Source organism: Oncorhynchus keta, chromosome 19, assembly GCF_023373465.1.
Source record: "Oncorhynchus keta strain PuntledgeMale-10-30-2019 chromosome 19, Oket_V2, whole genome shotgun sequence".
NCBI lineage: Eukaryota > Metazoa > Chordata > Actinopteri > Salmoniformes > Salmonidae > Oncorhynchus > Oncorhynchus keta.
Genome location: NC_068439.1, coordinates 56465289 through 56489809, shown reverse-complemented (window position 1 = coordinate 56489809; position 24521 = coordinate 56465289). Strand labels below are relative to the sequence as shown.

At 41.3% G+C, this 24521-nt stretch overlaps 1 protein-coding gene across 2 annotated transcripts; it reads left to right on the top strand.

Moving 5' to 3' along the window:
- The first annotated feature begins 173 nt into the window (after positions 1–173).
- vipas39 (VPS33B interacting protein, apical-basolateral polarity regulator, spe-39 homolog) lies at positions 174–19227 on the top strand. 2 transcript variants are annotated; one of them, XM_035793942.2, is made up of 19 exons: positions 174–415; positions 5913–6005; positions 8039–8144; positions 8919–9059; positions 9380–9418; positions 9522–9586; positions 9717–9773; positions 10037–10129; positions 11376–11409; positions 11729–11831; positions 13385–13412; positions 13775–13848; positions 14263–14338; positions 14582–14716; positions 15236–15277; positions 15627–15803; positions 16161–16250; positions 16747–16851; positions 18674–19227. In XM_035793942.2, the coding sequence occupies exons 2-19, from the start codon at positions 5913–5915 to the stop codon at positions 18692–18694; spliced, it is 1479 nt and encodes a 492-aa protein (XP_035649835.1). In that variant the 5' UTR covers positions 174–415; the 3' UTR covers positions 18695–19227. The 2 variants fall into 2 exon arrangements, with proteins under 2 accessions (XP_035649835.1, XP_035649837.1); XM_035793944.2 differs by lacking the exon at positions 174–415 and adding an exon at positions 472–986.
- Positions 19228–24521: the final 5294 nt, after the last annotated feature.

Below are 24521 nucleotides of genomic sequence, written 5' to 3'. Positions count from 1 at the left end.
ACGTCTTAATACTAAACATATTGCTTTGTTTGGAAAATGTGTGACAGGAAAGTGATTCCCCTCAGTCTCTCTACTCTATTGGTTCCACAATAGGATGTTATTAAGAAATCATAACATTGTCCCTATTTGGACGTTTTAATTCAAATTAGTTATTGTGAATGATTAAAATTACAATATCAGGTTGGCAGTAAAAACAATATTACTCGTGAATAAAAACAACCAATTTAGGGGACACGGAAGTAAAACAATTGAGGATACATGAAGATATTACGTTTGTAGTCTTTTTGTGGTTGTCCTTAATTCTTTGACGCATATGGTAAATCACAAGCGCACTACATTTCCCATCAAAGGGTAAGGCAGATTGACCAAGATACGTCTACTGCTACCGACCAGCTGTATAGCTACATTTCTGAAGGTAATTATTCGTTTATGATATTTTAGATCCATCATTTACTAATTATCATTCACTCTTCCACAGCCCTGAAATATGTCGATATTTCCTGACATGGTGATGTCATGATAGAACATTTTCCTTTCCCTCTCTGCCTCCCTCAAAAATACCTGCCATCAATTACCACAATCATAGCCTAGCTACAGGCTCACAAGAAGAATACTGACCTGTTGTCTAGCAATCGAAAACCCTACTCTCCATAGGGTTTTTACCGGTTAGCTTTCACACAGCTGGCCATCAAAAATCAATAATACTCGCTTGTGAAACGGTTTTTAGAAACATGTGGCCCCTGTCTTCCATATTAGAGAGAAATAATCACTCTATTTTTTTAAACGACACACTTACTATAACTAGCAGATTTGCACAGGTCCATACGCTGTGTCTGCCTCCAGTTGACAAACTACATTTCATCCCCAGTTAAGTTTACAGGAAACATACACAGAGGTGTTCGACGCAAGCTAGATAGCTAATTAGAACAGGTCTTCCGTAAACAAGCACTGAGACATGGCTGTGTGGGAACACTAACCCTAAAAAGGTGTGTAGTAATTTAACTTTAGTGTTTTGTTTTTATTATTTCTAGCTGAGATGAAAGATAAGTTCCTTGTTTCCAAAACCAAACCGCAAACAACGCGTTTTAACGTTTAGAACAAGCTTCGAGGCTATTAACAAAACTTCCCGGCCAGAATATACTATTATCAATAAGCGCTTAAGGTAGTCTGTGTCTGATTGATCTGTTGTCAGAATTGCTTGCAATATATATATTTTATACCATGTTTGTCATGAGTGTGCAAATCTAACAATCGTGTCAGAAGCAAAAGTAGCAGGGGAAAACGTATCCCAATATATTAGACCTCAGATTATTTAATGAATTAATAAAACAAGGTCTAAGGGAATTCCATAGCGACTGCGGTCGAAATAACTAATAGTCCAATGACTGTACCTGCTAGCAGGATGTGTCCAAAGCTACATACATAATCTAGATGGTTCTGATTGTTTTTAGATGTACCCCCACCCACCCAAATCAAAATATACACCGAACAAAAATATTAACGCAACATGTTGCACACAAATATTATTTATTTAACATTTTGTACACACATTTGTTTACATCTCTGTTAGTGAGCATTTCTCCTTTGTCAAGATAATCCATCCACTTGACAAGTGTGGAATATCAAGAAACTGATTATACAGCACGGTCATTGCACAGTAGCACCTTGTGCTGTGGAAAGTAAAAGGCCACTCTAAAATGTGCAGATTTGTCACACAACGCAATGCCACAGATGTCTCAAGTTTTGAGGGTGCGTGCAATTGGTAAGCTGACTGCAGGAATGTCCACCAGAGCTGTTGCCAAATAATTGAATGTTCATTTCTCTACCATAAGCTGTCTCAAACATCCTTTTAGAGAATTTGTTTTCGAAAATTTGTCACTACGTCCAACCGGACTCACAACCGCAGACCATATGTATTGTGTCGTGTGGGCGAGCGATTTGCTGATGCCAAAGTTGTAAACCGAGTGCCCCGTGGTGACAGTGGGGTTATGGTATGGGCAGGTATAAGCTACGGACAACAAACACAATTGCATTTTATTGATGGCGATTTGAATGCACAGTGATACCGTGACAAGATTCTGAGACCCATTGTCGTGCCATTAATTCATCGCTATCACCTCATGTTTCAGCATGATAATGCACGGACGGCATAATGACACAAGGATCTGAACACAATTCCTGGAAACTGAAAATGTCCCAGTTCTTCCATGGCCTGCATACTCAGACATGTCACCCATTGAGCATGTTTGGGATGCTTTGGATCAACGTGTACGACAGCGTGTTCCAGTTCCCACCAATATCCAGCAACTTCACACAGCCATTGAAGAGGAGTGGAACAACATTCCACAGGCCACAATGAACAGCCTGATCAACTCTATGCGAAGGAGATTTGTCGCACTGTATGAGGCAAATGGTGGTGACACCAGATAATGACTGGTTTTCTGGTCCACTCCTCTACCTTTTTTAAAGTGACCAACATATTCATATTTGTATTCCCAGTCATGTGAAATCCATAGATTAGGGCCTAATGAATTTATTTCAATTGACTGATTTCCTTATATTAACTGTAACTCAGTCAAATCTTTCAAAATGTTGCATTTATATTTTTGTTTTGGACAATATGGATGCCAATGTTTTGTTTTTGCTTTGTGCGCACACCTGTCTAGTTCACACCTGTTTCTTGTTAGCCAATGAGTCCCCCAAAGCAGGCAGGTCCTGCCCCAGAAGGGTAGTAAAGGAAACGTGTGCGCATTGGTATTCATATTTGATTTTGATTTGGGGAGGGGGGTATCATCTAAAAACTGGATTTAAGTTTCTTGTTCACTGCTCGGCAACGTAAACATGGTTCTGATTGGAGAATATATCTACCAATTATGGATGTGGCTTCAGACGCGGGACACAAGCAGCTAGCAAGTAGTCATTGGACCAAGGATAAAATTGAATGGAATTCTATCATTTGAATGGAATTCTACAGTTTTTCATTGAAATGTTTATATGACAAAGTTACATGTATTTAAGTATGTTTTTGTTGTAATGGGGACAGTAACGGAAGTAAATATATTTGTATGTTTAGCTCACATAATATAATTTAAAAGTATGGATTAAGGTGTCTGTCTACATTTGTTTTTAGCAAATGTATTATATTACATTCATAAATGCATTTCTATAGCTTTTTTACAACGGTAGGGGAGTGCCAAGATGGAGGTACGGTGGCTTCAAAACAGTGTCCCCTGGTAGTCATCTAGTGTACATATAACTCATGGTCTAATGCAATGATTTATCTGGAACGCAGTCACTATGAAATGCCCTTAGACCTTGTCTTATTAATTAAATAATTCGTCAAGATGTCTAATATATTGGGCTAGGGGAAACAAAGTGTACAGTACATGCTGACACTGACCAAGTGTGTCAGCTACAATCTCAAGAAGCATTTCAGTTAGGCCTCCAGCAGGAGGAGGCAACCCTGTTCCTGGAGTGCCATATATACTGCAGGATTTTGTTCCGACTAGGCACAACACTTGACTAACTGAGCTTTTGATCAGTTCAATGATTGTCTAAATTCAACACACCTGGTCTTCCAGGTTGGTAAAATTAAAAACACAAAGTACCTGTGGCACTCCAGGACCAGGATTGTCTACCCCTGACCTACAGGCTAGTGAAAAGACTATATTTGAATATTATATGACATTTTGGATACAGTAGTGAATTCTGGAGGAAGCCCGGCTGGGAATTGAACCAGCAAGCCTAGCTTCTGTCTGTCCTTATACAATATAGTCATCGACATGGCCACAGTGGAGAAAGTCAAATGCTTCAAGTTCCTTAAATGGTCCCTTCACACCAACATTGTGGCGAATAAGGAGCAGCAGCGCCTCTTCAACCTCAGAAGGCTGAAGGAATTTGTCTTGGCCCCTAAGATCCGCACAAACTTCATCAAAGCTGGAACCGAGAGACTGAAAAACAGTTTTTATGTCCATCACTAGCCGGCCTCCGTCCAGTACCCTGCCCTGCACCTTAGACACTGTCACTAGCCAGCTACCACCCGTTACCCTACCCTGTACCTTAGACTGCTGCCCTATGTACATAGTCATTGACTATTTGTGATGTTTATTGTTCTGAAATCAGTTCTGTAGTTAGAAGCCGATAAGATTAGCATTCCTGCAGCATTATTTTGTATAAATTTTAATTTGATCTCTGAGAAATTAAGCTAAATGTTTACTAATTTTATATATACATACTGTATTCTCGACATACAGTAGCTCATCCTATATAACTACTGCTGGGCATACCTTTTCCTACTTATACAGTGCATTTGGAAAGTATTCAGAATCCTTGACTTTTTCCATGTTTTGTTAAGTTACTGCCTTATTCTAAAATATAAAAAATCCTCAGCAATCTACACACTACCACATAATGACAAGTGAAAACAGATTTTTAGAAATGTTTGTACTTATGGAAAAACCAAGCCATGAGGTTGAAGAAATTGTCCGTATAGCTCCGAGACAGGATTGTGTCGAGGCACAGATCTGAGGAAGGGTACCAAAACATTTCTGCAGCGTTGAAGGACCCCAAGAACACAGTAGACGCCATCATTTTTTAAATGGAAGAAGTTTGGAAACACGAAGACTCTTCCTAGAGCTGGCTGCCCGGCCACACTGAGCAATCGGGGGAGAAGGGCCTTGGTCAGGGAGGTGACCAAGAACACGATGATCACTCTGACAGAGCTCCAGAGTTCATCTGTGGATATGGGAGAACCGTCCTGAAGGACAACCATCTCTGCAGCACTCCACCAATTAGGCCTTTATGGTAGAGTGGGCAGACGGAAAACACTCCTCAGTAAAAGGCACATGACAGCCTACTTGGAGTTTGCCAAAAGGCACCTAAAGACTCTAAGACCATGAGATACAAGATTCTCTTGTCTGATGAAACCAAGAGTGAACTCTTTGGCCTGAATGCCAAGAGTCACGTCTGGAGGAAACCAGGCACCATCCCTACGGTGAAGCATAGTGGTGGCAGCATCATGCTGTGGAGATGCTTTTCAGTGGCAGGGACTGGGAGACTAGTCAGGATCGAGGGAAAGATGAACGGAGCAAAGTACAGCGAGATCCTTGATGAAAACCTTCTCCTTCCACCTCACCTTCCAATAGGACAACGACCTTAAGCACACAGCCAAGACAACACAGGAGTGGCTTTGGGACAAGTCTCTGAATGTCCTTGAGTGGCCCAGCCAGAGCCTGGTCTTGAACCCTATCGAACATCTCTGGAGAGACTTAAAAAAAGCTGTGCAGCGATGCTCCCTATCCATCCTGACAAAGTTTGAGAGGATCTGCAGAGAAGAATGGGAGAAACTCCTCAAATACAGGTGTGCCAAGCTTGTAGCATCATACCCAAGAAGACTCAAGGCTGTAATTGCTGCCAAAGGTGCTTCAGTGAAGTACTAAGTAAAGGGTCTGAATACTTATGTTAATGTGATATATATATATATATATTTTAAATTAGACACTTATTTTACTGCTGAAGCTTGAAACATAAGCATTTCATTGCACCTGCTTTAATGTCTGCTAATCTGTGTAATGCGACAAATGAACTTTGATTTGATAGCCATTAGGCTATGCCAAGAAGTCTCAACTTTCTGATAACATTCCTGGTGTTGTAAAAGCACGCCTCTATGTTTAACTACCTCATGGATCCAAAGGATGTTTCCACTGATCTCACTGTAGCACCATCCCACTTCTGAGACTAATGTAGCAAATTCTGGAGGACTCAAACCTGCAGCCTTATGTCTGAAACCGCTTGATGATGTTGCTGTTGTTGTACAAAGGACGCTGCCGCAATGGTTGTATAAAAAATAGAGCTATGATATATCCTTCTGTGGTATAAACCATGTGCAGTAAATTTAACTAACTCTGTTCCAGATGATAAGGGGTAAACCAGATGAGGATGACTACTGGAACAGTTCGAAGTTCAAAGCTTTCACATTTGATGATGAAGATGATGACTTTACCAGGGTAAATAACTTGAAAGTCTTAGGGGTGTCCCAAATGGCACCCTATTACATATCTAATGCCCTACAAGGTTTTTATAGTAAACTGAAACTAAAACCCATGAAATAAAATAATTCACAAACCGGTTTGAACTTTTAAGGTAGCTGACTAGATTTTTTTTACATTCTAAAGTTAACAATCGACCACAGCGGGGCCAATGTGTACAGCTGTCCCGATGCTCTGTCTAACTCTTAATAATCACTGTGCAATACAGTTATGGAACCTCAGAAATTCTACTTTTATATCACCCCAAATAGATTTTACAACTACAAAAGATACATGTACTCTGTGGAAATCTCTGGTAAAACCGCTAACGGTAAGTGTATCTTTTGTATTTGTCGAGTCATTTTTGTATGATAATTAAGTTGTGTTCAAGGTTTCCAATGGCAATCAAAGATCAATTGTTTCTAGATAGTGTTTCACACTTTACCAAATCACCTCAGCTAAACAAAAGGGATGTGGAATTAGTCATGAGAAGGGCTTTCCTAACCTATGACCTGACCCACTGTTAAGGCACCATGAATTGATGAGGAATTGGAAAACTGTATGGTTGAAAGAGATGGGGCAAAAGGAGTGCCTAAAAAGTCTGGCTGCACATCTGACTGGCTGACTTACTTCAAATTGAGAAATGATGTGACTAAACTCAACAAAAATGTAACTGTATTATGAATCCAAGATCTATGATATAAAGAACTTTGGAGTACTTTAAATGAAATTATGGGCAGAAAGACAAATTCAACTCTCATCTTTCATCGAATAAAATTGTATTTGTCACATGCGCCGAATACTACAGGTGAAATGCTTACTTACAAACCCCTAACCAACAATGCCGTTTAAAATATACAAGTAAAAGTAAATGACTAATGATGATAAATACAATCCACCTGTGTGTAATCAAGTGTCCGTATAAATGCACCTGCACTGTGATAGTCTCAGAGGTCCGTTAAAAGCGCAGAGAGCATCATGAAGAACAAGGAACACACCAGGCAGGTCCGAGATACTGTTGTGAACTGACATCCCTAAAAACCAAACTATATAACCCAAATGGCTCCTTGCCTCCCACGCACGCTTTAATACTATAATAAAATATATAAATAATATAACTACATAAAAAAAAAAAATGCAAATCAGGTTTGAAAACAAACTGAATTGCATATTGTTTGTGTGGAAAAACTCATAGAAATAAAACACTAAACCATATAAACCTTGATGCACTACTTTTTACCAGGGCCCATAGGGGTGGTACTATGTAGGGCAGTGTTGCCCATCTCCGGTCCTCGAGTATCTCCAACAGTACATGTTTTTTTTAGTGGCCCCAGGCTGACAACAAACATATGGGCTGTTGGGAGTACTCAAGGGCCTGATTTGGGAAACACTGATGTAGGGAAGGGCTCTCCAAACCTGTTTCTGGAGAGCTAACCTGTAGGGTTTCGCTCCAATCCTAGTTGTAAATAACCTGATTCAGCTGATCAACCAGCTAATTATTAGAATCGGGTGCGCTAGATTATGGTTGGAGTGAACCTACAAGAACTTAGCTCTCCAGGAACAGGGTTGGATGTAGGGAATACGATGCCATTTGGGACGCAATACTTTTATGCCAGGCGGTTGGCCAATCCTCTTCCTGTTTAAACTACTGAGTATGCAGGCTTTTGCTCCAGCACACTTGATTCTATTAATCAGCTGCACATCAAACCGGTGTGTTTGAGCAGGGCTTGAGCAGAAGCCTCCATACCCTAAATATCTTCAAGAGGAGGGTTGGCCACCTCTTATGTATGTTACATTTGGATACTTTAACTAGCTTACCCTATCACACAAGGGTAGGACACCAAAGAAAGACAATGGTGGAAACGTTTAGCAAATGTCAACATGTCAACATGGCCAGCGGCTGGGTATGTGGCATCTGAAGTTTGGAAACATACTTGCTCACATTGGACTGTCAAGGTACAGAAATGTGGCGTGAACATAAACATGCTTTTTCTATTTCGAATGTATTTAAGCTAAAGGAATCCAAGCGGGCTGTGAACAGTATCCGCAGCCTGGTAGAGGAAGAGGATGAAGAAGATGATGTGGAGAAGGTCAGCTGGAGTGGCGAGCCTGTTGGAAGTAAGAGAACTTGTCCATAATATGATGCAAAACGCATCATCATCAGTTTTTTTCTCTGTACTGAAAGTGCACTATAATGAAAACTTGACTACTGAGTGACATACATTTTGGGGGATTGTATTAACCTTAGACTAATGAACAAAATATTAAAAGCTTTTTAAGTGAACTATTCTTTTAAAAAGGTGCAGTCTGTATGGTCTCTTTCCTGTAAAAAAAAAAAGTGGTGCGCTGACAATTAATGGGTTTTTGCAAGTGCCAAGATGAGAAGATGAAGTTGGTGCAGTCATTGGTGTAAACCGAACAATGAAAAGTGCTACAATAGAAATATACATTGAGTGTATACAAAACATTATGAACACCTGGTCTTTCCATTATATAGACTGACCTGGTGAATCCAGGTGAACGCTATGATCCATTATTAATGCACTTCAATCAGTATAAATGAAGGGGAGGAGACATGTTAAATAAGGATTTTTAAGCCTTGAGACAATTGAGACATGGATTGTTTATGCAACTCAATGTTTTGAAGGCGTTCTTAATGTTTTGAACTTAATGTATTTTCCTAAATGAAGCCACAGACACTATGTGTGTTTATAATTTAGGTTGATTATTTATCATTTGGATTGTTGCCACAAGGGAAACAGAAAACGTATGGACTGTGCCTTTTTAAGTTTTGTGATAAGTTCACTTAGGACCAGTACGTTTGTTAGTAACTTGAATGGTTCTGGGCCTAAATGTTGTAAGTTGTGGCCCTAAATGTTGGTGTTCCCTCAGGCATCTCGTGGTCTGTCAAGGAGACAGAATCCAGCATTCGCTCCACAGGAGAGGTGCGGGACCAGAGCTTCCCCAAAATCCACACTGCCCCTTCGTTGCCCAAGAATAGTTCTGGCTACTCCTTAAGCTCCTTATTCAAAGGTACAACTCAGTCCACCTCTTGACAGGTTTTTAAGGCCATTTTCGTTGGGTATATTTAGATTGGAAGTTTTGTGTTGTGGGTCGATTTTTGAGTTCGGTTATACCAATCTTGTGACCTTTGCATTCGACCCAATCAAAATGGGTTCGCTTCATTCTTTCAGACAGATTTGCCCTCGGTACAGTTTTGAATCTATATAAGAAACACCAATGAGCTCTAGCTATACACTAACCATTGTCCGTAGTTTTGCACATTCTCAATGCGAATACTAATGTCAACATAAGTATTTCCTTATCAATTAACACACACTCATTTTTTTTAGGAAAGGCCAAAACTGGGAGCTTCCAGTCCTTCTCTGAGTGTGGGTAACATTTTAGCTAGAGATGTTACTCCATTTTTGCCATATGTGTGTGAAAATTGCTATTTTGAAAAGTGCAGTTCTCAACTTTTCTACTATTTTATAGCTTTCGGTGATCCATCCATCCGAAATTATGCCCCGGAGCTTCGGAAACCGAAATCTGAATACAAGGTAAGATATGTTTTATGTTACACATAATCAGTATATTTCAGAGCACTCTGAAAAGTTATTAACATCACTAATACTTTATTTACTGGACTGCCGTTGGTCTGTTCATGATGACGTCATCTTGTTGTGGCAGGACTACGTCAGTGACTGGACCCCTGAGGAGACTGTGAAGAGGATGCAGCAGGGAAAGGTAGGATCAATGGTGTAAAATCAACATTTTATTTGTCTTCAAACTGATTGTAAATTGCAAGCTGACTGTTGTTATGCGTACTGTTAGTCACTTTGGATAAAAGTGTCTGCTAAATGGCATACAGTTTATTAGGTTGTTATTATCATCTGTTTTCTAATGCTCCAGCAAATACTCTGCTTTATGTATTTTACAATTCTATGGACTGTGATGTAATATTAATATTGTATTATTCTAACTCTGTCCATGATTGTATTTTCTCATAGGTCTACTCTTTGGAGAAGTTCCGCTCCTTACAGGACAAACTGCTGCTATTGGATGAGGCTGTGAATGCACATGATGGAAACGTCATCACTGCGGTATGATTTGATTTGACTAGTTGAAAGAAAACCATTTTTATTACAATGAACAAAAATATAAACGCAACATGCAACAATTTAAAAGATTTTACCGACTTACAGTTCATTTAAGGAAATCAGTCAATAGAAATGCATTCATTAAGCCCTAATCTATGGATTTCACATGACTGGGAACACAGATATGCATCTGTTGGTCACAGATACTCTTTTTTAAAAGTTATGGGCGTTGATCAGAAAACCAGTTCGTATCTGGAGTGACCACCTTTTGCCTCATGCAGCGCAACACATCTCCTTTGCATAGAGTTGATCAGGCTGTTGATTGTGGACTGTGAAATGTTGTCCCACTCCTCTTCAATGGCTGTGTGAAGTTGCTGGATGTTGGCGGGAACTGGAACACACTGTTGTACACGTCAATCCAGAGCATCCCAAACATGCTCAATGGGTGACATGTCTGGTGAGTATGTAAGCCATGGAAGAACTGGGACATTTTCAGCTTCAAGGAATTGTGTACAAATCCTTTCGACATGGGGCCGTGCATAATCATGCTGAAACATGAGGTGATGGCGGCAGATGAATTGCACGACAATGGGCCTCAGGATCTTTTCACGTTATCTCAGTGCATTCAAATTGCCATTGATAAAATGCAATTGGGTTTGTTGTCCGTAGCTTATGCCTGCCCATACCATAACCCCAGCACCACCATGGGGCACTCTGATCACAAAGTTGACATCAGCAAACTGCTCTCCCACAGACAGTTGTGAGGCCAGTTGGACGTACTGCCATATTCTCTAAAATTATGTTGGAAATGGCTTATGGTAGATGAATGAATATTCAATTCTCTGGCAACAGTTCTGATTGACATTCCTGCAGTTAGCATGCCAATTGCAAGCCCCTTCAACTTGAGACATATGTGGCATTGTGTTGTGTGATAAAACTGCACATTTTAGAGTAGCCTTTTATTGTACCCAGCACAAGGTGCACCTGTGTAATGATCATGCTGTTTAATCAGCTTCTCGATATGCCACACCTGTCAGGTGGATTGATTATTTTGGCAAAAGAGAAATGTTCACTATCAGGGATGTAAATAAATTGGTGCACCACATTTTAGAGAAATAAGCTTTTTGTGCGCGTGGAACATTTCTGGGATCTTTTATTTCACCTCAGGAAACATGGGACCAACACGTTACATGTTGCGCTTATATTTTTGTTCAGTATACTTATACTGTTCTGTAACCTCTCATTGCAGGTTTTAATATATTTAAAGAAGTCATTAAGTAAAGGTAAGGTTTTTAATCTGTTTTTTTTTGTCCATTAGATGTAACTTATTTTTAACCTTATTCTATTCTGGTTGAGTTACCAGGAATTTACACCGGTGGAAATTTTGCACCTTTTATTTTTCTATTTTCTTCGTCTTCTACATTTAGTTTTACCTTTTTTATTTATTATTCCCAGGTGTTGGAAATGTATGCATGCTGACAAAAGCATCTGCTAAATGGCATATATTATTCCTTTAGAACAATAACAGTTGCAAACTTTGGATGTTAAGTGCACATGGCAAATATTCTGCAAATAATGACAGTTCACTGTGTTTCTGTGCAGAGATTCTCTTCCGGGAGTTGATAACAAGAGAAATAGCTCTTAGGCATTATATCCACTACCTGAAGGAAATAGGAGAACAGAAGCTTTTGGTGGAGCTCTTCAAGTGAGTAACAATTCACTAAATACAGTGCATTCGGGAAGTCTTCAGACCCCTTGACTTTTTCCACATTTTGTTATGTTACAGCCTTATTCTAAAATTAATTCATTATTTTTTTCTCATCAATCTACACACAATACCCCATAATGAGAAAGTAATAATAATAGACATTTTGCAAATGTATTAAAAGCAAAAACAGAAATATTGAGACAGGATTGTGTCGAGGCACAGATCTGGGGAAGGGTACCAAAAAATGTCTCCAACATTAAAGGTCACCAAGGATACAGTGGCCACCATCATTCTTAAATGGAAGAAGTTTGGAACCACAAAGACTCTTCCTAGGGCTGGCCACCCGGCCAAAGTGAGCAATTGGGGGAGAAGGGCCTTGGTCAGGGAGGTGACCAAGAACCTGATGGTCAGTCTGACAGAGCTCGGGAGTCCTTTCTGGTAGAGTGGTCAGACGGAAGCCACTCCTCAGTAAAAGGCACATGACAGCCCGCTTGGAGTTTGCCAAAAGGCACCCAAAGACTTTCAGACCATGAGAAACAAGATTCTCTGGTCTGATGAAACCAAGATTGATCTCTTTGGCCTGAATGCCAAGTGTCACGTCTGGGGGAAACCTGGCACCATCCCTACGGTGAAGCATGGTGGTGGCAGCATCATGCTGTGGGGATGTATTTCAGCGGCAGGGACTAGTCAGGATCAAGGCAAAGATGAACGGAGCAAAGTATAGAGATGTCCTTGATGAAAACCTGCTCCAGAGCGCCCCAAACTGTGGTGGAGGCCAAGACAACGCAGGAGTGGCTTCGGGACAAGTCTCTGAATGTCCTTGAGTGGCCCATTCAAAGCCCGGATTTGAACCCGATCGAACATCTCTGGAGAGAACTGAAAATAGCTGTGCAATGACTCTCCTCATCCAACCTGACGGAGCTTGGGAGGATCTGCAGAGAAAAATGGGAGAAACTCCCCAAATACAGATGTGCCAAGTTTGTAGCGTCATACCCACGACTCAAGGCTGTAATCGCTGCCAAAGGTGCTTCAACAAAGTACTAAGTAAAGGGTCTGAATACTTATGTAAATGTGTTATTGAAAATATATATATTATATATACATTTGCAAACATTTCTAAAAACCAAAAGGCAGTTTTTGCTTTGTCATTATGGGGTATTGTGTGAAGATTCATGAGTGGAAAAGAATCCATTTGAATCCATTTTAGAATAAGGCTGTAATGGTAACAAAATGTGGAAAAAGTCTATGGGTGTGAATACTTTCCGAATACACTATATCCTTTAAAAGCCATAAGATTGTATCAATGGAGTTGTCATGTAACCTTGTTGGACTGGTTTTCACCGCTCCTGTTCAAGTGTAGCATCTGAGTTGTGTTTATAAGGCACCAAGGGAAATACAACAGACTGTCAGGATTTGTCCATTTTAAGAATTATTTTGTAAAAGATTTTAAATATTTTCCATTTGTGTACCCAAATGATGGTACTGTCTGGTCAACTTGCTACTTGTATGCAGGCATCCTGATCAGTCCTCTTTTCTCTCGTGTCATCAAGGTCCATGGACAGAACAGAAGACATGGCGGTATGTACTTCCTATGAACTGCCAAGCCATTCTGGGGGGGACAGTTACCTCAAAAGTCTAATTCAGTTACATTTCAGTCCATCCGAAAATGTGTCAAACAAGTGCAGGGGCTGCACTTTTGAGTTGAAATAACCTAATGTAGCAGGTGTCAAATAAATGCATGAGCAGGGTCTCCACATCTGGTTTTCAGGGGAAAAGGAAGCTCTGTTGAAGATACTGTATCCCTGAAAACTGTCTGTGACACCGCTGACGGTGGAGTTGAAATGAACATTACAGATTGTGCCTTTAATGCTCTGCACTCATTGGTTGTTGAAGGTTTTAAATCTCAATGCACCTTCCTCTGTTTCCATGTCCATATTCAGCTCCTGCAGTACAGAGATCACCTCAATGTCAGAGACGAGAACAAGAGGAGGGACTTTCTGAAGAACTGCCTCAGGTAAAGATCCACTCCACATTACCTCACGTCTCAGGGTCGTGTTCATTAGGCACAAAACGGAAGAAATCGTACAGACACAGGAAGGCACCACATGAACGCGTCCAAAAAGAAGTGCTGATTTCCGTTTTCTGTTGCAACATGTTTTCCGTTGCGTACCGTAAGGAACAGAACCAAGGTAAAGAATCCTACGTTTTCTCTCGTGAACAGCATCTTTTTCTTTTCCCATTTTCCTGCCACATTTTGATATTGTTGACTGAGGTGTTTTTAAATCCTACAAGGTCGTACAAACCTTTTCCTGAAGTAAGGTCATTGAACACATTTGAATGTTACCTACTCCTGGAGTCAGAGATACTACACAGCAGTATTAGCTTTGGAGAACAGCGTTACTAACTAGCACCATGGACTTTGTTGCAGTCTCCCCTTCTCACCAGACGATGCCACTCACGTTCAAGACCACTACACACTCCTGGAAAGGCAGATTATCATCGAGGTGAGAATCCGCTGCTATTTTTGAAACATACTCGACTGAAGAACACCAATGTCTGAATCTCGCTCATGGTACAGTAGTAACATTTGTCATGTTTGACATGTTAATGTAGGCTTTAAAACCAAACACTCCAAACCTTCCCTTCTCTGTTTCTTCAGGCTGACCCTATGTCATATCAAGCCATAAGTCATGCTTATGACAGCCTTATGTAGGTTTTAAAACTATAAAATTCCATCCCCCGTTCAGGCGAACGACAAACAGGTGGAGAGTAGCGGCCAGGCGGACATCTTTAAGAAATACCCGCGGAAAGCCTCCATCCTCAACATGCCCATCATCACTACTCTCTACTACTCCTGCTTCTACCATCATGGGGAGTCTGATGTGAGTTCTGGAACTGAAGTGGCCCTCAAACCTGGTCCTGGAGAACCACAGGGTGCGCAGGCTTTTGTTCCAGTACGAGCAAGTGCTCCAGATTTGGCATGATGATAAGTTGATCAGGTGAATGTGGTGTTAGTCCTGTTAGGGCTGGACTGGAGCCAGAGCCGGCACACCCTGTAGCTCTCAGGTTTGATGACCACTGTGCTACGGAGAGTTTGTTTCTAACTGTAATTCACTATTGCAACCACAAGATAGAGACAGAGATTGTCAGTTACCTGGCTGTAGTAGGGAACCTAGTGTTAATCAGTGTGATGTAAAAACGCATTAGTCTGTGCATTAATCTATCAATCTTTTATATTATAAATACTGCCATTATATCCAAACATTTAATAATTAGTCTTGTTGTTAATTTAAATAACATTATGGTTGGAGTTGATTAAGGTCTGTTTGTGCGTGTTTGCCTGTATGTGTATCTGTAACTGTGTGCACAACATCAACTAACTAGCCCAGTCTCTCCCACAGGGCACGTTCAGCAGTCCAGCCAACATACGGAAGACCTTCAGGGTAAGAGAGAGAAGCTCGGACTACACATGAGTATTTGTTTGTCCATTTTGTTTTTGAATTAACTGGGCCTTGTCTTTATTACTAGGTAAATGTGTCTGGCTTGAGTCACTGTTGTGAATCTTTTCGTTCAACAATATTCTGGCTCCGTTTGCAATGAGACCATATGTATATTTTCATTATTCATGCCAATCCATCTGTCCAACTATTTTAAAAGCTTGAGGTGAAGTCGTCAGAAAGACATCGATTTGCCTTCAACCCTATTTCCCAACAGAGTTAAGGAAAAATGTGTGTTTCCAGGTTAAACAACATTCAATGATTGTAATAACTCCCAAGTTTTGTCATCATCCAGATTTCAGATAAACAGTTTCTCCTCACATGTCTGGGTGCGAGGGCGAAGCTGAAAGCCTGGTTCGATGTGGATGCTCTGTTCACCACCAAGAACTGGCTGGGCTACACCAAGAAGAGGTCTCCCATTGGCTTTCATAGAATAGTGGACATCCTTCAGAAAAACAACGCACCAGTACAGGTTGGTAGGACAACTCCAGCTGCATTTCCCCAGTCTTAACACCAGGTGGTACTGTGTTTTTAAAATCACCTGAGTGCTGGTCTCTATTCCCATTGTTTTCAGTATTCTGCAGATGTATTGGGTGTGGCACATTGCATGCAATGCAGTTGAATTGGACAATTCAAAATTCCATAAGCATAATAGCTCAAATTAAACCATAAAATGGCACTAAATAGAATTTTATTTCATAGTTAGATGCTGTGTGTTTGGATTTTTAGGGATTACACTGACTGATATGCCACATCATGCAGATGTTGCCACATTTATTTTAGTTGCTCATCCCTCTCTTTCTGTCCCTCTTCTCCTTTCTACTCCTAGGTGTTGCAGGATTATGTCAACCTGGTTGAAGACGTGGAGCAGAAGATCAGTTTGGCGCAGAAGTATAAGTGTCACGACGTCATCATCAATGTGAGACATCTGACAGACACACATGTTATGTTATAGCTCGATGTAGGAGTCACCCCTAACCACAAATCTTGGATCAGATTATGCAATCCCAAATCGTAACCTTAACCCTTAGAGGCAAAGAAAAATGGTCTGACCCTGGATCAGTGGTTAGAGGTAACTTCTACCAACTTCCATGTTTTAAAGCACTATAATGAGTATTGATTATCTATTAAATGTTAATTTCAACCATTTTTTTAACCAGGCAAGTCAAATTCTTATGTAGAACTACATCCTATGTCTCTAGCACTACTGTTACAGTATTTTGACATAACTTACATTGGTAACAGTACTGCAGTTTAATACTATGCCTACAATGCCTAGTGCGCAAGAACTCGAACAATTGTGGCAAATGATATCATTGACAGTACAGATAACATTTAATCTCTTATCCTGGCATCACATGCGATTTATCATTATGTGGCATGACAATTGATTGGCGGTTCTTTTGCCCAATCAGACGTACAGGGACCTGAAGGACCGGCAGCAGTTGATTGTGTACCGGGGGAAGGTGGAGAGAGGCTCATCCGAGTACAGGAAGATCGAGGAAATCCTCAGCAACTCGGTAAGGCTCTGGGGTGAAGTTTCCCCGAGGTACAGATCTAGGATCTGCTTCCCCTCCTCCAATCTTAACCTTAACCACTAGTGTGGGAAATGCACCCTATACTGTAAGGTAGTGTCACCACAAGTCTGCTTCAGTGTGTGCAGGCTTTTGCTCCAGCCCATCACTAACACACTTGAGTTTACAAATAGGTCACTCAAAAAAACTCATTGAGGTCAATCGGTGGTATAAGTATCCAAGTTGAAAGAAAAAGCCATACACCCTTTAGGTCTTCAGGGGCCAATGACCAATGAGTTAACCTGTACACCGGAGGACAGACGTGTGCCGGCTTTTGTTCCAGCCCTGCACTAACTAACACCCCTGATTCGGCTAATTAAAGTCTTGATTAGCAGTTCGTATCAGGTGGTATAAGGCGAAGCTGGAAAGTACAGCCTTTACGTATAGTGACCCTCCCAGGTCCAGAAGTGAATAACACTTATAGGCGTTTTTACGACACAAATACAACACAACTTGGCCCTAAGGAGACAGAAAATCAACTATTAAAGTTGCTTTGATTGTAAAGCGCGAAGACATTAAGCAAAATTACACCTTTCAACACCCAACAGTACAAGACTCCTTTGCATCAAAGGGTTTCTTGAGAACAATATTGTGTAGTAGATTGCCCAAGTATGTGCAACAGACTGCGTTTCCAATGTGAACTGGGTCGTTTTCATTGTGGCGCACAACGGAAACGTTTTTTAATAGTTTTGCAATACAAAAATGTCCAGGTAGCCCCTCCCTGTTTCAGTCTGTTTTTCTTCAATTTGGTGCCTAATGAAAACAAACCTGTCTGAAAGTGTCACGTTTCATCTAGCAAGACGGGAAGTCTTGCTTGTGTAAGGAAGTGGTGAGGATCAGATAAGGTGAACATTTAGTCTCTCGCCTGTTCCTCTTGTAATGATAAATATGACAATCATAAGAGGATGGCTCATAATAAGACATTGTGATGATGTCTCTACTTCACCTGAAGTGGCTGGTAATTGTCAGTTTTAAGTGGAAGGCTAAAATTGACAGCCCTATTTTCTTATGGGGAATGGACTGTTGTTAACACAATCTGTTTTCTCAGTCTGGTTGTGTTTTTATGGAAAGACAGTAGTTCCTCTTCAACCTTGGTTCCTTTCTGTGTTGATACTCATGACCAGACAATGTATTTAACCTTCAAAAACACTTCCACTTCTCTTTTGTACATCTCAACAGAACTACACTTGTGCATTGTAAAATCAGAGTTACGTAATCAGATTAGTCAAGTCGAGGGACATTTTCACACACCCATATTCTCCAGCCTATTCTAAACTGCATTATAGTCAAGACCAAACTTTAGACAGGCAGCCCAATTCTGATCTGTTTCCACTAATTGGTATTTTGACCAATCACATCAGATCTTTTCACATCAGATATTTTGCAGAGATGTATGTATGTATGTATTACGTAGTAATAAAGTAACTATCTTCAAAGTGTTTTCATTTCTAAATGATAAAACCGATATGTATGAAATTACCCTCAAATGAAAGGTGACATTCTGTGGCAGGCAAACTTCAAAGACAAAAGAAGTTAAGAGTCACAGTATTTAGTCCCAGCTCTAGTCCAGAACAATTCATCCAAGGGTAATCAACTTTGAGGAAATCACATTTTTACTTCTCCATTAAATAATTACATCTGCCTTTTGGATTTATTCAATCAGAATCTGTGGAACAATTAGATAGTTGTTTCATATCAAATCATAATTCAACATGGTTAAAGTCAGAGTTGAATCATCACTAACAGGACTTTGGCTCTTTTCTTGCAGCAACTCAGATGGAAAAACTGACATCCATTTCTAGAAGACTATGACAACACTGCTTCAAATGGACATTTGTTTCAGATGAGACATGATGTGTGGGACAAATAATTTTGAAGTGACGGCTGCTGGAGCGAAGATGCAGTTGACGGTTTGACTGCAAGATGAAGTTCACCTTCCATACTATGTTAGCTCTGGTCCATGGCATTAGTTTGCATTCCTCCACTATCCGTTAGTAGAGGAACACACACTAATGACCTGGACCAGAGCTAGCTTTAAGTGTGACAGCAGAGGAGAGAGCAGGTGGCCATACGAATGAATGAGCCAAAACCTTTAATTTTCATGAATTTTTTGGGGGGGTGTTTGCAGTCTTGTGTAATGCTTGCTCGACGTGTGTATCCATCTTTTCACCAACCCTGTTAGCTGTGCTCTTTACGCAAGCCGAAGCAGAAGGTGCAACAGCGGTAGTAAAAGTCTGAACAACAGTATATAGACATGTATTCCTCTGACCCCCTGATCTAATTTATGTTTTTATAAACATGAAAATAAAAATTTAATAAGAACGGCTGAAACATGTTCTTGACTTGCATCTGTGGTGGTACCTACAATTTTTAGAGCTCATTTACCTTTTTGGTGTACCATTCTTTTTTTTTTTTAAATCTAATTTGTTATTTTTCTTCAAATTAGATATTTCAACAGATGGTTACCAAATTATTTACAAAATGGTGAGTTGCAGTCAACATCAAATTCATCATCTCCAGTTCGACTGCTACAGTATGTCAACATGTGTGAAAATGACAAGTTTCTAATATTGTAGTAAAAAAGCTAGAAGATAAGAGACAGTTGGAAATGTACTGGGGTGGGGAGGTTGTCCCAAAAAAGGTTTGAGAGAGGGAAGTGTTTTTTTTTTTTTTTTACTGCTTTACTTTCAGCCTTTTGCAGGGTTTACTATATAATTTATTCCATCCTAGCCACATTTCCTCAGCTGCTTGCATGGGCACCCCTATATCAAGGTGTTTTGGTACTTCCCTTATGCACTACGCTTTGCCGCATGCTAACATACTGACCAGACCGGACATGTCACGTGCGCGAGCGTTGCGAAATAAAATTAGAAATACATGTTATTCAATTATTGCACCCACACTGCTCACGCGTGCCAACGAGCGTCTGCGTTGCCAAAGGCTAAATAGTCATTCCTATTTCTGATGCAGATCGCGCTACAACTCCTGCCTCTCTCATCTCCTCATTGGTTTATAGAAGCAGGTACCCACGTGCCATCTCCTCATTGGTTATATCCACGTGGGTGATTGAAAGACAAACCGTTTTGTCGGTCGTCGTGGTACTACTATGACATTTTAGATGCCGTTCAAAGATGAAAAAGCCTGGAAGGATGAGAGATGACTAGAAACGATTCGGTTGACCTTTCATGTGTGGATTAATTGACGGAGTAGAGGACCTTGTGCATTTCAGGTAAAATAACAAAATGTTTATATATATCAGGACAAATTAGCTAGCAACAGCAAGCTAGCTAAATAGGACAAATTAGCTAGCATGTGCAAGCTAGCTAAATAGGACAAATTAGCTAGCTAAATTGTCATACATGTTTAATGCTTTTCGACCTGTCCCCAAATTAATGTAATTGGTTCAGAGTTTGTTTTGATATTTTAACCTGCGTGTAATGATCGCGTTTGGAGTGGGGGTACAAAATAAAAGTATGCACGATGGGGCACACGCGGAGCCGGTTAGGGTTCCGTGTAACTATACCACAGGTCAATATAGTCTACCTGTCTGTCTATCCTGGCCTCTATCCACCATTCATAGTGACAATAGTGATAGGTGGATCATTTGTCCACATCTGCAATAGGCTAACTAGCAATCATACCGCACATAAAATCAGGGTCTACAGTCAATCACGGATTACAAAAAGAAAACCAGCACCGTCACGGACCAGGATGTCTTGCTCCCAGGCAGACTAAATAACTTTTTTGCCCGCTTTGAGGACAATACAGTGCCACTGACACTGCCCGCAACTAAAACATGCGGACTCTCCTTCACTGCAGCCGACGTGAGGAAAACATTTAAACGTGTCAACCATCGCAAGGCTGCAGGCCCAGACAGCATCCCCAGCCGCGCCCTCAGAGCTGGCTGGTGTGTTTACGGACATATTCAATCAATCCCTATCCCAGTCTGTTGTTCCCACATGCTTCAAGAGGGCCACCATTGTTCCTGTTCCCAAGAAAGCTAAGGTAACTGAGCTCAACGACTACCGCTCCATAGCACTCACTTCCGTCATCATGAAGTGACGGGCCGCCCCCAGGTGGTGAGGGTAGGCAACAACATCTCCACCCCGCTGATCCTCAATACTGGGGCCCCACAAGGGTGCGTTCTGAGCCCTCTCCTGTACTCCCTGTTCACCCACAACTGCGTGGCCACGCACGCCTCCAACTCAATCATCAAGTTTGCGGACGACACAACAGTGGTAGGCTTGATTACAAACAACGACGAGACGGCCTACAGGGAGAAGGAAAGGGCCCTCGGAGTGTGGTGTCAGGAAAATAACCTCACACTCAACGTCAGCAAAACTAAGGAGATGATTGTGGACTTCAGGAAACAGCAGAGGGAACACCCCCCTATCCACATCGATGGAACAGTAGTGGAGAGGGTAGTACGTTTTAAGTTCCTCGGCGTACACATCACAGACAAACTGAATTGGTCCACCCACACAGACAGCATCGTGAAGAAGGCGCAGCAGCGCCTCTTCAACCCCAGCAGGCTGAAGAAATTTGGCTTGTCACCAAAAGCACTCACAAACTTCTACAGATGCACAATCGAGAGCATCCTGTCGGGCTGTATAACCGCCTGGTACGACAACTGCTCCGCCCACAACCGTAAGGCTCTCCAGAGGGTAGTGAGGTCTGCACAACGCATCACCGGGGGCAAACTACCTGCCCTCCAGGACACCTACACCACCCGATGTCACAGGAAGGCCATAAAGATCAAGGACAACAACCACCCGAGCCACTGCCTGTTTACCCCGCTATCATCCAGAAGGCGAGGTCAGTACAGGTGCATCAAATCTGGGACCGAGAGACTGAAAAACAGCTTCTATCTCAAAGCCATCAGACTGTTAAACAGCCACCACTAACATTGAGTAGCTGCTGCCAACACACTGACTCAACTCCAGCCACTTTAATAATGGGAATTGATGGGAAATGATGTAAAATATATCCCTAGCCACTTTAAACAATGCTGCCCAATATAATGTTTACATACCCTACATTATTCATCTCATATGTATACGTATATACTGTACTCTATATCATCTACTGCATCCTTATGTAATACATGTATCACTAGCCACTTTAACTGTGCCACTTTGTTTACATACTCATCTCATATGTATATACTGCACTCAATACCATCTACTGTATCTTGCCTATGCCGCTCTGCGCCTATAAGCGAAGAGGCCAGGTACATCATTGTGCATGAAAGAACAGTGAAGACATGAGACACACAGCTCAAAAGCTCCCCTATTGATCTTGTTCAGGGACAATGCAATTATCCTACCTAGGCCTACAACACCAGCATGCAATCAATAATTAATTGACGACGCAACGGTGATAGGCCTGATCACCGGCGACGATGAGTCTACAGGGAGGAGGTCAGTGAACTGGCAGTGTGGTGCCGAGACAGCAACCTCTCCCTCAATGTCAGTGAGACCAAGGAGCTTATTGTGGACTACAGGAAATGGGGAGGGGGGGTATGCCCCTATCCACATCAACGGGGCTACAGTGGAGCGGGTCGAGAGCTTCCTTGGTGTCCAAATCACTAAGGACTTAAAATGGTCCACTCACACCCACAGTCATGAAGAAGGCACAAAGGTGCCTCTTCCCCCACGGGAAGTTGGAAAGGTTTGGCATGGTCCTTCAAATCCTCAAAAAGTTATAAAGCTTGGTATGGCAACAGCACCGCCATCGATCACATGGCGCTACAGAGTGTGGTATGGACAGCCCAGTACCATTCAGGACCTCTATATCATCCCGCAAAACACCAGTCTCAACGTCAACAGTGAAGAGGTGACTCCAGGATGCTAGCCTTCTAGGCATTGTTCCTCTGTCCAGTGTCTGTATTATTTTGCCCATCTTAATCTTTCCTTTTTATTGGCCAGTCTGAGATATGGCTTTTTCTTTGCAACTCTGCCTAGAAAGGCCAGCATCCCAGAATCACCTTTTCACTGTTGCTGTTGAGACTGGTGTTTTGCGGGTACTATTTAATGAAGCTGCCAGGTAAGGACTTGTGAGGCGTCTGTTTCTCACTAATGTACTTGTCCTCTTGCTCAGTTGTGCACCGCGGCGTCCCACTCCTCTTTCTATTCTGGTTAGAGCCAGTTTGCTCTGTACTGTGAAGAGAGTAGTACACAGCATTGTACAAGATATTCAGTTTCTTGGTAACTTCTCGCATGGAAAAACATCAATTTCTCAGAACAAGAATAGAGTGACGAATTTCAGAAGAAAGTCATTCGTTTCTGGCCATTTTGAGCTTGTAATCGAACCCACAAATGCTGATGCTCCAGATACTCAACTAGTCTAAAGAAGGCCAGTTTTATTGCTTCTTTAATCAGGACAACAGGTTGCAGCTGTGCTAACATAATTGCAAAAGGGTTTTCTAATGATCAATTAGCCTTTTAAAATAATAAACTTAGATTAGCTAACACAACATGCCATTGAAACACAGGAGTGATTGTTTCTGATAATGGGCCTCTGTACGCCTATGTAGATATTCCATTAAAAAATCAGCTGTTTCCAGCTACAATAGTCATTTACAACATCAACAATGTCTACACTGTATTTCTGATCAATTTAATGCTATTTTAATGGATACATGATTATTTTTTTCTTTCAAAAACAAGGTCATTTAATTTACATTACATTTAAGTCATTTAGCAGACGCTCTTATCCAGAGCGACTTACAAACAGCCACTTTACAATAGTGCATCTAAATCTTTTAGGGGGGGGGGGTGAGAAGGATTACTTATCCTATCCTAGGTATTCCTTAAAGAGGTGGGGTTTCAGGTGTCTCCGGAAGGTGGTGATTGACTCTGCTTTTCTGACCCCAAACTTTTGAACGGTAGTGTATGTTTTTCCAGCAACAGACAATGGCAATAATGTCAAAAGCCACACTGGAGTCTAACAAAACAGCACCCACAATCTTTTTATCATCAATTTCTCTCAGCCAATCATTAGTCATTTGTGTAAGTGCTGTGCTCGTTGAATGTCCTTCCCTATAAGCGTGCTGAAAGTCTGTTGTCAATTTGTTTACTGTAAAAAAGCATTGCATCTGGTCAAACACCATTTTTTCCAAAAGTTAGTAACAGGGTTGGTAACAGGCTGATTGGTCGCCTATTTGAGCCAGTAAAGGGGGCTTTACTGTTCTTCGATAACGGAATCACTTTTGCTTCCCGCCAGGCCTGGGTGCACACACTTTCTAGCATATATTTTATTGAATTATAAATAATGCATAAAAATGATGAGAATCTGATTTCTACCTAGCTGAGCATTGTCTGCAGCCGGCTCTGATTTGTAATGTAGCCTAATGAAGCAGGCAGGGAGCGTTATCTTGTCCGTCTGTGGTGGTCGGCGAACCCTCAACCTTCTGGCCTGTAGCCCTGCTTGGCATCGACTGTGCCACAAAAGCATGCTGAAGTGGCAAAATTGATATCCACGTTTATAAACACAGTGTCGCTACAGTTATTGTTATTTGTGGTTGTAAACATTCCTGTTGGGTCAATTGGGGGTGGAGCTTTTTTTTTTTACCCCACACATACAGCTGAAGTTGGAAGTTTTCATACACCTTAACC